This window comes from Archocentrus centrarchus, chromosome 6, assembly GCF_007364275.1.
Source record: "Archocentrus centrarchus isolate MPI-CPG fArcCen1 chromosome 6, fArcCen1, whole genome shotgun sequence".
Classification (NCBI taxonomy): Eukaryota; Metazoa; Chordata; class Actinopteri; order Cichliformes; family Cichlidae; genus Archocentrus; species Archocentrus centrarchus.
Window position 1 is genome coordinate 32,681,584 of NC_044351.1, and position 14,553 is coordinate 32,696,136.

General features: G+C 43.5%; 2 protein-coding genes across 2 annotated transcripts; one reads left to right on the plus strand and one right to left on the minus strand.

The window, feature by feature from the left end:
* Nucleotides 1–347: 347 nt before the first annotated feature.
* On the minus strand, nt 348–7,338 carry usb1 (U6 snRNA biogenesis 1). The gene is made up of 7 exons (XM_030732299.1): nt 6,626–7,338; nt 5,720–5,859; nt 5,453–5,636; nt 3,822–3,875; nt 2,837–2,942; nt 1,779–1,859; nt 348–653 (listed from the first exon to the last, which is right to left on the minus strand). The coding sequence occupies exons 1-7, from the start codon at nt 6,796–6,798 to the stop codon at nt 546–548; spliced, it is 846 nt and encodes a 281-aa protein (XP_030588159.1). The 5' UTR covers nt 6,799–7,338; the 3' UTR covers nt 348–545.
* An 8-nt stretch (nt 7,339–7,346) lies between these two features.
* Nucleotides 7,347–14,033, plus strand: znf319b (zinc finger protein 319b). The gene is made up of 3 exons (XM_030732298.1): nt 7,347–7,642; nt 9,322–9,465; nt 9,568–14,033. The coding sequence occupies exons 2-3, from the start codon at nt 9,461–9,463 to the stop codon at nt 11,441–11,443; spliced, it is 1,881 nt and encodes a 626-aa protein (XP_030588158.1). The 5' UTR covers nt 7,347–7,642; nt 9,322–9,460; the 3' UTR covers nt 11,444–14,033.
* Nucleotides 14,034–14,553: the final 520 nt, after the last annotated feature.

Genomic DNA, 14,553 nt, shown 5'->3' on the forward strand with positions numbered 1-14,553 from the left:
TTTGAACTGTCACTCATGCAAAGCTACTGTAGAGTCCCAGCATAAAAACACGGAGCTGAAAAAGTGGCTCAACTTTAAAAGCTGAACACTGAGAACCTCATTTTGTCTGACTTCTAGATTATTTATTTTATTTTTTTGGCATTTAAAAACCAAAAAGTGAAGAGTGAAACCAGGTAGTGATAAATTCCTTCCACTGTTCTTGTAAAAAGTAATGCTGTGATAATGAGGGTTTCTATGCTGACTAAATGCACAACTTCCCTGTAGTGATGCGGTTGCAGCTTCTCACGCACATGCTGTAATTCTTCGGAGCTGTCACCACTTGTTACTCACGGCTCCATACCAAAAGGAAAAGTACAAAACAAGTGGCTTTATTTAAATACAGTACTAAAGACGCATAGAGATCAGTAACACCTCCTTTCATTATTAGCTGTGATCCCCTTCATTGGGGCATTCCAGCAGTTCTTAAATGGGCTTTGCAGATGACTATCACTCAACACTGGAGTCCTCCACTTAGCTGTGCAACAAAGCCGTCGACTCGACATGGTCTAGGATTCCAGAGGGAAGCGGAAAGTCTTGTTTCCCGTCCTGCAGCGAAGCTCTGAACAGTCCAACCTCAACACAAATGGTCCATCTTCATGGTTGTCTACTAGACTCTACAACAGTCCAGAAAAGAAACAAATTCAGTTAAACCTGCTGCAGCTGGGTGGAGGCACCTAAACAAAATTCAGTAACCCCCAAAATGAAGGAAGCTCTAGGTTTTCTGCTCCAGAAAGTGGTTAACTTTAACTTAAACTCAGTAAACCTGGGATTTTGTCAACCTAACCTGCTCGCTGTCAGGTTTTCTTCAACAAGCCCCAAGTTTCTCTGCCCCCCCTCCTGTTGAGCCTGAAGCAGCAAACACTTTCATTTCCTTGCACATTAATATCAAACCACATATTGGAACAATTTACTCCACACAAGTTTGTGTTATTTTAAAAAAAACAAAAAAAACAAAAAACAAAAAAAAAAACACAAAGGAGTCTGGATTGCATATTAGTTCATGACCTAAGGAAACCTTTAACCTGCTTTCTGAAATGGCCACTGTAGCAGGAAGTTCAAAGGATCCGATCAAAACCTGACCGAAGCAAGCTGCCTGACCAATCCCTGATCAGTGAAAACAGACTCAACACCCCTGCAAGATCCTCACAGTGAACGATAATGAGCTGGCAATAAAGTACCAAAAAACAAAGCAACAGACTTGTGTAACTATTGCTTTGCCATTCCAGGTTTTCATTTCCCTGTCTGGTTCTAAAGTCCAGTTTCTGACAAACAGGAAATGAATACAGTATCACCACTGCAGTGTGAAACATATACCCACTGTTTTCTTATTTTAAAAATAATAGTTTATCTGAGATATGCTAATACTGTGAAATATAGACCTTTAATTTTTGTAACCGTGTCATGGCAGGAAGAGCACAGATGTGTTAATCGCATTAATGACGGCCTTCATTCCACTCGGATGAAATCTAGGTATTGTATATGCTGCCTCGCTGGAGCAGCTTATGGACCTGAGCCTTGATCACACCAGGGCTCTGCCTGCTATGACAAGTGGATGTAGAAATGTGGAAAAGGTCTCAGTCTGGTTCTTTAAAAATGGATTAAAGAACTACAAAAGACTGACTTTAGAATAATCTAACAAATTAGAAGGGACAAAAAAAAAAAAATCCTAGAAAAAGAGCATAGACATCAATGGTGGGATTTAGGATGGAAAAAGATGAAATCACAGGTTGTCCCAGTACCTGCAGCTCCTGTATGCACTCCTCCATCTGCACTGTCAGGTCTCCAACACACCAGGCCAGACTCACATGAAAAGATGGATCCTACGAAACACATCAAAACATGTTAATGTGCACTACTCCACAGTCTTTGAATGCTTTGGTCTGAAGACAAGACAACGATTAAAAAACTGGCATTAATTGGCTGTTTTTGTTCTATGACGTGTCACAGTGCCAGGTAATTTACTGTAACAACACACCTGTCTTAAAATCAAAATTTAAAAAGTTAGTGCAACACAGAAAAATATGTCATTCACTAATCGGGGCACTGCAGATGTACTCCGTTTCATTTGTTAATGTAAACGGGGAGTCGTCTTCACACACTAAGGTTAATTATGGAGTTCCACAGGGTTCTGTGCTGAGACCAATTCTGTTTACATCAGATGACACATCTGCAGGAATGCCTTAAAGATATGAAGGCCTGGATGGCCTCTAATTTCCTGCTTTGAAATTTGGATAAAACTGAAGTTATTGTAGAAATATGGTGTCTAACAAGATACTGACTCTGGATGGCCTTACCTTGGCCTCCAGTAACACTGTGATGCCTCACAGTCATTTTTGACCAAGATATGTCCTTCAATGCACATATTTAACTAATATATAGGACAGCTTTTTTTGCATTTGTGCAATATTTCTAATCACCCTGTATCAGAGTGATGCTGACAAGCTAATTCTAGGGCTGAGAATTTCCGCTGTTAGCTACCGGAATGGATCCCTATCGTCACAGTTAGCTAGCGGCTAACTGTCACCAAGTGCTGCTCATAGGGGGTCATTTTGACTGTTGGGTTTTCTCTGTAATCATTGTGGGGTCTTTACCTACAATATAAAGTGCTTTCAGGTGATTGTTTGTTGTGATTTGGTATATATAAATAAACTTCACTACATTCTAAAAGAAGACAGTCACACAAGCTGGTGAAGCTGCAGATTTCTGAGGTAAAACTGTGTGTGTGTGTGTGTGTGTGTGTGTGTGTGTGTGTGTGTGTGTGTGTGTGTGTGTGTGTTATGGCTTAATGACTACTGACCTTATAGAAAGTCTCCAGGTGAAACTCTGTCATCGTCCTGTCAACAACTTGGACCAGGTCTAACAACTGAGCATGCCCAGTTGACACTTCCATCCCCAGGAATGTCCTGCATTCACACACACACACACACAGGTTTTCTGACCAAGTACATAGAAATTGGCACAACAATGACAAGTATGAGGACAGTTACGGTGTCTTTTCTGTGCTCCACCTGCTCACCCTGAGATGTTTGGGATCCCTGCTGGGCTCTTTTATGGTTGGCTGATTTGGGGGAGGTTTTTCTTTTTTATTGCCTGTATTTGCAGCTGTAACTATCAGCAAAAGCGTCGCTAACTAAGGCACATATTTTGGCCTGACTTTGAGCTGTCAGATTTGGTGAATAAACGCTTCTTGGGAAATTTATTTTACTGCACTTACAGTAACAAACTGTCATCAACTCTGTTTCTCCTCTGCTCCACTCAGTGACAAGCACAGGGTCAAACTGAGAGCAGAGGAGGAAAGCTGGCTGCAAAGACAGTAAAATGCAGCAATGCATGGAATTAAATAAGGTAATTAAAAAGGTGGGGTACACTACCCTAGCTTTCCAGGTGTTCGAATCCTCTGAGGATCTGGAGATGAAAGGATGTCTGCCTACATGCTGGAAATCATTTGTTCTGTGTAGTCATAAAGAGCTCCTTTGCTCTCTTTTTCAAAATATACCCGACTATAATCTTCTTTACTTGCTAGGCCGGCTCTTCTAATGTTCACAGACATCTGAACCTCAAGCTAAAGGGCAACTCACAGTCAACACTGAACCACATGGGAGCTCTTCTGCGCAATTTTGTGGCTTCATCTAGAACACAGATGGACCTACATGCAAACACATGTACTGTGTATTATCTGAGGACCAGACATGAGCGTCAGTGAGCTGGTGTTCTTTTCACCTTGTTAGTCTGTGTTTGTTACTTTATTTCAAAGTGAATGTGCTGAAAAACTCAAACTGTACCTCGTCTTCTCCGCATTACAATAGACCTGCAGCCTCCCTGCTGAGCACACAAACCTGGCAATGAGAAACACAACCGGAATGAGAACATCACTAATCAATGCGTCATATCAGCTTCATATCTTTTCCTAATTTATTTTTGCTGTATGAGCTCTTGTGCAAATGACTTTCCACTTCACATGCATTCTTTCAGCAGGTGGTCTTTATTGTTTTTTCTTTGTCTGCTGTCTGGGCTTCTGATTTTAGCTTTTTAACTCTTTGAGTTCTTTTGTGCCTTCTTTTTTTGTCACTTGTGCAAAAAAGATATTGCCACCTTACATTAGTGTGTTGTCACTGTAATGGAAAATTTGTTTCTGAACTGGAATAACCTCTGTGTACTTTTTCTCTGTAATTGTAATTTTCTAGCACAAAGACCGAGTGTGTGAAGATGGGAAAAACAACTTGACTGTAGGCTGTGTCCAAGCCCATAGCGCATTTTGTTATCATGCAGGTGCTACATGGTGGGGGGAACCTGAACTCCCCATGGCTAGTGGAACAAGATTGTATCAACACAATAGTATAAAGGAATGGGTGTTATTCTGTGCTTTGTTCAATGCTGGTGCGAAGGCTGTTCGTGCTGTATTGACCCCTTTGCAAAGGTTATATTCTTACTTTCAATAAATCATCAAAAAATCAGTTTGGTTTAAGAGCTCAGCTTATTTTTTCCACCACAGTCACAACACCAGAACTTCTCACTTTGACAGAAGAGCTTGAAAATGCAATGCCGCCGAGGGCATGAAACTTTTGATTTTTATTAAAATAGAAATATAACAAGGGTGTAACATGTTAGCACCTTCTACACTAATAATTTGAACCACCAGCACAACAAAATGCTATTAAGCTAAAGACTCGTCAATCACAAGTCATTAGCCAATGAGCGTGCGGTTTCACACAAGGGATATTTCTACATTTTGAAACACAGAATGACCTAGATTTACAAAACAGACTAATTTTTTTCCCCAATCTGACCCAAAATGAGTGCCAAACTCAGCAGGGAAGTGTTTACGGACTTAAAGACAGAAAGCTGTTTTCCTAGTGACTTCTACAGGAGCCGAGTCTATCGCCATCTAATGGCCTTCAGATTGAATGCAGGTTTTTAGGCATTTCCGCACTGGCTTTAGTTTTCCAGCCCAGAGGCTACGTCCATTTATTTTGAACTCTCACACAGCAGCTTCTTGGGGATGATAAATGAAGCCAAAAGACGAGCCAAAAGCTGCAGTTCCTCCGATGGCCACTTGAGGCTGGTTACAAAAGCAAGTCAATGCCCACTAGTTTAAAATGACCAGCTTCAAAGATGAAATCAACACGTTTACAGTCTGGTACAAAAAATAAGTTTGTTTCTATAATTTATTTCCCCCCTCCATAACAACTGTACATGTGATAACTTATTTTAAAAGTTGCTGATTTGGGTTTTGCTAAGGGTGTCGTGGCTTTGATTGTCAGGCCAAAAAGCTAACCTCGAGACTCTAAGAAAAAGTGCAGCAGGACTGTACTGAAACTGTTTGAGATATTCAGAATCTATATGCATTTAAAAAAATCGTTTTTGATATTAGTGCAGTATATAATGTTTGGAAAACATTAAGAAGTAAACAAACCTTTTGTAGCGTGCAAGACTTGTCTTGAGGCTCTGTGTGAATGGCTGGATCCAGTGGTGTCTGAGCACCACCGTCTGAGACAGGCTGAGGTGGAACTCTTCCTGCGGAGTCAAAACCACACCCCGGGCGCCTGCTGCCGAGAGCAGCCCATCCAACAGCTCCCCAAACTCATCCTCGGGAGGATCTGAGGAGACAGAGAGCAAAGGTGAGAAATCGGGAGGTCATCTTCATTGATAAGTCATCTGCTGTACACAGTGATCGGCTTACATGGGAAATAAATGTAGGTAGCCCAGTTTCCTCTTTCATGCTTGAAGGAGCGGATGCGTCCACCATGAAGAGAGCCGTCTTCAGTCTGAGGGTCCACCTCATCTGTAAACATGGCCGACAGACATCCCGGGAGAGGCAGTCTGCAGGAAGCAGGAGTGATTCTTTTTACCTGACACCTTTTAATACATAGTTTATTCAGCTGTGATGTTGTGAGTCCTGCGAAATGAGGCACTCAACAGTCAATTTTGTTATTGTTTGATCTAACAATAATATTCTCCATTATTAGTTGTTTTATCTAAAAATTGTGAAAATGCCCCAGTTTTTGCCACTTGGTTTTTCTGATACATTCGACCATTGTTTTCCGCGTTGCAACATGATTCAGTATCGTATTGGATCTTGAAATCAATACATTTAACCGGGCGCGGGTGAAGCTGCTGAACGACAGGCGTGATGTGGCTAATGGAGGGTGATGATGCGAGCAGTTAGAGCTCTGGACCAGCTGAAGTCGAGAGGAAGACCAAAGAGAAGGGCGCTACAGTAATCAATGCAGTATGTGACCACAAACACAGAGGTGGGGGTAGGTTTGGTGAACAGGTAGAGCTGGGTGTCATCAACATAACAGTGGAAACTAATATTAAATTTATGGAGGAAGAATGAATGAACAAAGGAATAAATAAACAGGGAAAAAATAATAAATTAAAAAAATAGACAAATAAATAGGAAATGTAAACAGAAAAGCAAAAGAAATTGAGGAAATAATCAAATTAATGAAGAAAATCAAACCAGAAATTTAACTTCATAACTCATAGCTTACCCGTTGCCTGTATTGATTTATTGCGTTATCAAAGATTAGCCATGTCACCCGTGCTAACACCCGAGAGAGGGTTACGCAGCCACGAAACACACCTCGATTTAGGGGCCTCTTCCTCAGTTTTGGGTTTCTTCCTCGCTGGGAAACCATCATCTTCCTCTTGGTACTTTCGGCAGGTAGTTTCACTTTGATTGGTCGCTCCTGGCGCTTCACCGCCAGCCTCACTGTCCTCCTCTTCCTCCGAGCTGCTGCTGTAGCCAACCAACATTTTAAACTACCTGATATTCCACCACATTATTTATAATAAGAGACCAACTCAGCAGGGTTCACTAAACCTTTTAAACTATGCACACACGCCTGGTGTCTGCTTTCCAGTGCTTCTGCCCTTCACTTCCGATGTAAACAACCTGTTGTTACAATAAATTAGGTCCCGGTGTAAAATAGCGCCTACTATAACACAGTTCCCCTTTTCGGTGGTTTGTGTGGGAAAAGCGTGTAGTGCATGGATAGAGAACCTGTGTGCATTAAATGTATTAATGCTGAGCGATCTACTCGGAACAAAAGATACCCCATTTACAAGAGCTCACAGAAACTACAATCATTTTAAATATTGTTTTGGAACAGACATTAACACGTATTATTCTTTAAGAGACCGGGCACAGGTGTGGAATAATAAAAATAAAGGGACATTAAAGCCTTCACACACCAGGCTCTGTGTGTGTCTGTGTGTTGTGAGCGTGCCAATTAACTCTTGCGTTATTCATGTTCCCGTGCGCGGGCAGGGGTTCTGTAGCTAGTCGATAGCAGGCTAGCATGTTATAACAAAATGCGCGTCTTTTCGCGAGCCGAGAGGATGCCGTAGCAGTCGGACACACGTTTACGTGAAACGATGCTGTTTGCGGGGCTGATAAGGAAATCGCGGGAGAATTTCCGCGTGTTTTAGTGACCTGCTAATCCCAATTTTTCGGCCCCCTCCGGAGCCACAGCGCTTGAACGAGAGAGCATCCGAGCACGGTTTGCGGATGTGAGGAAGGGACCCAACGTTATTTATAGGGAGTAGCTAACCTACGGCAGTATTGAGAATACACATCAATCCTGACTGGACACTCCGGGTATGTAAAACTGGCATTTCCCCTCGTTGTTTACACGCAGCGCTCATATAACAAGCGTGTCGCTGCTGCTGATGCTGCCTGACTGTTATTTTCCCGTAGCTAGCCTCCTAACCTCCACCGTAAGCTTCTGTGGCTGCGTTAGCAAGTGGCTAGGCTAGGCTAGGTAGCTAAGCTATCCTGGTTACAGTGATCTTTGCTTGGAGACGAAAAACATTATGATGCGCAGACGCTGCTTTCCACTTTCTTTTACCGCGAATCGTTGGGCTTTTAGAGTCGTACATACAGAAGGGAGGGACCACGCCACCGGTATAATACGGTTTAAATATAAGCCGGCGTTAATCTTTGGGATCTAAGTGTGTATGTTAATGAGTTCACTTGCTCCTGCCTTCCCGGACGTTGCACGCCGTTGTGCATCCTCACTGTTTACAGCCTAATTGTTTTGGGTCTTCCCCTCTCACCCCAGTATCACTGATCTCATAGTTATGCCCATGAGTATATGCTTTTTGAAGAATGAATATGACTGATGGTCTGATGATGACTGCTATGAAAAAGTGCCCAGATGTTTTGTTTAGAGGTCTGTTTGCATAGTAGTGGCTTTGTTTCTATCAAACTCACAGCAGATGTTGTCCCATAACAGATTGACCCATGCAAGGCTCATTTTAATCTCAGATCATCACATTTTTAAAAAAACATTTCCTCCTCGAGCATCTCCGATTTACCTAAAAATTTTATGCTCCAAAGTTTGGATATTTCGTAATGGTTGTTGTGAGTTTTTTGCTTCATCTATCACACTTTTACCATAAAAGTAAATCAGGAATAGTAATTTTGGACAAGTGCATAAAAACATGTCTCAGTATTGGCTAGTTTAAAATATGAAAAAAAAAACAAACAAAAGCTGTAAAGTCCCATATTTGAGAACTTCTATATGATAAACATTTGCAGCTGTAACAACAGAAATTTCCCTCTGGGATCAATAAAGTATTTCTGATTCTGCTTCTTTTGGCTGCTTCCTTTAGGGGGGGTCACCACAGCAGATCATCTACCTCCATCTCACCCTATCCCCAGCATCTTCCTCTGTCCTCCTTTACTACATCCATGAAACTCCTCTGAGGTCTTCTGGTTTTTTTCTTCCTCGTGCCTGTCAGCTCCATATTCAACAGCCTTTGTCCAATAAATCCACAATCCCATCACATGTCCAAACCATCTCAGCCTCACCTCTCTAACTTTGTCTCCAAATCGCTCAACCTGAGCTGTCCCTCTGATGTACTTATTTCTAATCTTGTCACCTCCAACGCAGCCTCCTGTCTTTTTGTTAGTGCTACCGTCTCCAAACTGTACATCATAGCAGGTCTCACTTTTGCAGCCATCTTTTTGTTCTTGTATTGCAGCAGATCATGTAGAAAATGATGAATTGGGTTCTGTAGAAAGTAGTTGGTCCAGGAGAATATCTGCTGATATATTGTATTTTTTTTTTAATTCTCTAACCGTATCTGAATTGAACCCCTAACATTCAGTGTAGGTTTAGCTCTAAATTTTGGTCAAATATGCATAAAAAGATTGTTCAGCCTGGGTGTAGTATGCTGGACCACAGGATACAGAGATGGAAACATAGGGCTGGAGTCAGTAGCTTAAATGCACTATTTTTATTACTGAATGTCAGTTTGACTGTTTTTCTACAGATACCACCTGAAGGCAAAGGATAAAGTGAAAGCAGCTGGTTTACTTTGACTTCTTTACGCACGTCTGGTCACCTGTTCCCCCTCTGCACCTGCCTCTTCACCAAACAGCCTTTGCAGTTCCTCAGTGCCGGTTGAAGACATGGAGTAAGTTGTTTGGTTTCTTTTTTTTTTTATTTCTCATTTACAAACACAGAAAATTGTAGCCTACAATTTGAAATACCTGCTGCTCTCCCTGTCTTGCTGCAGTTGGGCGACACCAGCTGCCAAACTGAATCCTTACACTCGAGCTCGCATGACAGAGGCCTGGCAGCAGCATGCGGTTGCACCACCTCAGGTTGTCCACACCATCCCTCCAGGAGCTGAGAACGCACTGGGCTGTGCTGTGTATGGTATTGTACTGCAGCCAGATGCTGCGTCTTTACAACAGCAGCAGCAACAGACCCAGCATGGACAGCACAGCCAGCATGGACAGCAACACGGTGGGAGCCAGCAGCATGGAGGTGGGCAGCACAGTCAGCAGCAGCAGCACCCTGCCCAGGCCCAGCAGACCTCCCTTCAGGTCGGGACAGAGGGAGGACACAAATGTGGGGCTTGTGGACATGATATCTCCCACCTGGCAAACCCTCATGAACATCAGTGCATGGTGACTCAGGACAGGTCATTCCAGTGCACCCAGTGCATGAAGATTTTCCATCAGGCGACAGACTTGCTGGAGCACCAGTGTGTTCAGGTGGAGCAGAAGCCGTTTGTGTGCGGGGTGTGTAAGATGGGCTTCTCCTTACTCACTTCTCTCGCCCAGCACCACACATCGCACAACAGCACCAACCCAATGAAGTGTTCAATATGCGAGAAGACCTACCGACCCGGCTCTTCTGGCAGCGTTACACCCAACTCCTCAAGCAATTCCCAGCAGCCCAGCAGTGATGGGGCATCAGCCAGCAGCAGCTCGTCCATTCTGCCGTTCCCCTCAGCCCGAGACCGGCCCTACAAATGTTCCGTTTGCCAGAAAGGCTTCAAACACCTGTCGGAACTCACGCGGCATGAGAGGGTTCACACGGGGGAGAAACCCTTCAAATGTGACACGTGTGACAAGGCTTTCAGCCAGTCGTCACACCTGCAGCACCACCAGCGAACACACAGCAACGAACGTCCATTCAAGTGTGCCGTCTGTGAAAAGAGCTTCAAGCACCGCTCCCACCTAGTGCGCCACATGTACGTGCACTCTGGCGAGCACTTGTTCAAATGCAACTTATGTGAACTGCACTTCAAAGAGTCTTCAGAGCTTCTTCACCACCCCTGCCACCCGCAGGGTTCTCGGCCGTTTCGCTGTGCCACCTGCGGTAAGGGTTTTAAGCGGCCGTCTGACCTTCGCCAACACGAGCGCACACACTCAGAGGAGCGTCCCTTCCACTGTGACGAGTGTCAGATGAGCTTTAAGCAGCAGTATGCACTGGTGCGCCACAGCCGCACACACAAAGACCCTACTGACCGGCCATTCAAATGCAATCTGTGCGACAAGGGCTTCATGCAGCCCTCTCACCTCCTCTACCACCAGCACGTCCACGGCATGGACAACCTGTTCAAGTGCGCCTCATGCCAGAAGGAGTTCAGTCAGTCAGGAGAGCTGCTCAGGCACAAGTGTGGGGAGTCATCCAACAACTCACCCGACAAGCCATACAAGTGTGACGTTTGCGGCAAAGGCTACAAGAAAAGTTCCACGTTACAGCGTCATCAAAACTCGCACTGCCAAGAGAAGCCCCTTAAGTGCTCGCTCTGTGACCGGCGCTTCCTGTCCTCTTCAGAGTTTGTGCAGCATCGTTGTGACCCATCGCGGGAAAAGCCACTGAAGTGCCCTGACTGTGAGAAACGTTTCAAGTACTCATCGGACCTGAACCGGCACCGGCGCGTGCATACGGGCGAGAAACCGTACAAGTGCGGTCACTGCAACAAGGGCTTCAAACAGCGCGAGCACTTGACCAAACACCAGAGCACGCACTCCAGAGAGGGCCAGTTCAAATGTGTTTGGTGTGGAGAGCGTTTCAGTGACTTGGGTTCCTTGCAGGATCACACGGTGCAGCACACAGCTGATGGAGGCGGTTACCCTGTGTCCCAGTGCATATAAACCTTTGACTTCTTATTTTGAACAGGCAGAACTTCTTTCTGTCCCTTTTGGGCTATTTATTCAGCCCAACATTAACCACGCTTTCAGGATAGTTCTGGGTTATTGTTTTCATTCCAACATTGCTCCATCAGGTTTTTGTTGCTCTGCTAACCCGCCCAGTTAACGTTACTCCAAGTTTGTCATTCCATAAAAATGAACATTTTCTGTCTTTTCTTAAGCCTGGTTCCTTCTTTTTCTAAACCCAACACTCATACAGTGACTACAGCATAGAGACCACTTAACTCCCAGAAACAAGTGCCATAATGCAGGTTGATCTAGCAGATACTCAGATCCACCCTAATTTCCTCCCTTCAGAAATAAGTCAAAAAAAGAAACGTCCCCACTTCACAGTTAAAAAAATCAGACAGCCTTTGTTGTTTTTAAAGCAGTTTGGCACTGTGTTTGAAAGAGTATTGAATGAATCATTCAGGGACGCCACCTTAAGTATCCAGTAGAGTGGAGTTGTCCTCTTTTTGTTTGCGCCCCCCTTCTATAGCCCTTTTCAGACATGGGTTACATAGCATTTCATTAGGTTGATAAAGTGACAGCAGACTATCGTTCAGGCAAAAGGTCACATTCACATTATTGCTGCCCATGGCCTCATTCAGACATACATCAGACCCATGGTACTCATGCAAAAGAAATTTTCATACCTGTGGGGAAAAAAAAAAAAAAACTTGAGTATTATCAGTATTGACTCCAGACTTTTGATTGGTCTCTTTGTATGTATGTGCTGCAGCACAGAGATGTCTCTGCTCAACTGTCTGTCCTGAGTTTCTGAACACTATTGTAGAAACTCTGAGCTAAAATGTTTTGTTCACAATTACCTGAACAAATAAAGAAAATGCATGAGAGACTTTCACATTTGTAATCTTGTGTGTGCCTATCGGTTAACGTGACGGCACTCGTTCACTTGTCCCATATTGAAAGTGATACGTAAAAATTTACTCGGTCTGATCTTGTAGGATTTCCGTTGCGACCTTTACAGAAAAGTGACCCAAGTGCTCGTTTAGACAAACTTGACCCATTTAGAGGATGTCAGTTTAATGGAAAAAATTGCATGTCTGAAAGGGGTTTTTTTTTTTTTTTTAGGCCTCCCTTCAGTTTCTCCCTCCATCATTGTCCCCCCCACATCTTTCCACTGCTCCCTCCACTTCCTGACTTAGCCTGTCACTGTTTAGTATCAGAAGTTTGCAAAGTTTCCGACCCCCCAAAGACGCACGTGTACTGAGGTTAATGTCTTTGGCTGGGTGAAGGGTGACCTGATATGCTTTTTGTATCCTTTTGTTTTATTTTTACTCTTCTTTCTTATTTAAGAAATAGCCAGTAAGATTCTCATCTTATGCCAATTTGCAATAACATAGCAGCCAAAGGTGTTGACTCAGTGTGTTGGAACAACTTCAATTCACAGAGGCCCCCAAAGATCTGCTGCCGACGTCAGAGCTTTTTTTGGCAGCACGAGGGGCTCCAACACGATATCAGGCTGGTGGGTTTTAATGTTATGGCTGATTGGTGTATGTGAAGTCAAACAGCATTGGGGATTTGGGAATGTATTGTCCTACGGTGAAAGGAGTCTCACGATAAAGTGTCAGAGTGCATGTGCGGTCTATGATTTTCACGGTAACTCCCGTTTACACCACAATGACAGTATGAAGCTACACCCTGTGGTATGTAGACTAATCCACCAGCCCAAATTAACAGCCAGTAAAAGCTCCAGCAGTTCTCACCACCTTCCAATGCAGACACATAGAAATAATTATTACACACTAATATACTCATCATATTCCTGCAGAGGTCAGTGCTGTTAGACTTGTGTATCAAAAACATCGAAGTCTAAACATTAACGCTTCCTCTCTCATCCTCATCCTGTATATAACTCTGGATGTGTGGGTGTACGTAGCCAGCTGAGTTGGAAATGTCTTTCTTAAGAAAATAGGTATTGACAAACTGTTTTTGTATTCTTGCTACTTTTTTGAAAGGTTTTGCCAGATTGTTTTTTTTTTGTTTGTTTGGATTTTTTTGTATTTTGTTGTCATTTTTGTAGTCATGTAGTGATTGTGCCAGTATGTGGCGAGGAGTCTCAAAGAGAAAGCCGTGTGCGAGTTTGAATGTGTGAATGTAAACGGTGTTCTGTCAAACAGGGAAATTCAGACTGAAGAGAATTGTAGTAGAACTGTTTTCAACCAACCTGCCTTTTTTCCTTTTTTTAAAAAAAATTTAATATTAATATTATTATTATAACTAACTGTGCTGGTCTGTATGAGAGACATTTCTGCCGGACGACCCTGCACCCTGTGTTGAATAATTTCCACGGTTTGAAATAGGGCTGCAACTATCGATTTATTTTAGTAATCGAGTATTCTATCAATTATTCCATTGAGTAATCGGTTAAGAAACACTTTTGTTTCATTCAGTTCATCTGCATATTTTACCTTCTGTAGATTTATTGCAGTTTTTCGCTGTGTGAAACAAACAGCGGTGGATGGAGCAGCTACAAAGTTCTCTTTTCTTCACTTGCTGATCAGGTGGTTGATGAAGGACCTCCAGCTGTTTCCCAGTAAAGGTTTTAAGGTGGTTACAGGAAAACACGCTGCTGCTTTGGACGCTAGAAAAACGTTTCCTTTCGCTCCACCTGAGCTCACCGTCTCAGTAACGGCTCCGCCTCTTTGCCCTTGTGCTGCTGTTATCAGTGTTTTTGCTGAAAAACTGGGGGCTGCATGCGCTTATTGTAATGCTTTGTATTCACACCCCTCCTCCTAAATACGTTTCTATTGCAGGTCTATTTTTAGTCGCTAATCAGGGATTAAAGCATAAAAAATATTTTGACGCAGCCCCTCAGTACCCCCCTCAATCTGTTCAGCCTAGCAAGCACAACACATACACACACACACGCGAGTGCAGAGCACAATGGAGGCATGGAAAAACGTGTCAGCGATGATACTCTCGGTGTTAAAGGGTCGTTTTTCCAAATGACGGAAATCCGCTGCAGCGACGGAGAACTTTAATGCTGCTAACGTGGGTGAAACGCTCCACTGACACGGAGACGCTTGAGCTGCAAAGTTTAAATGAAG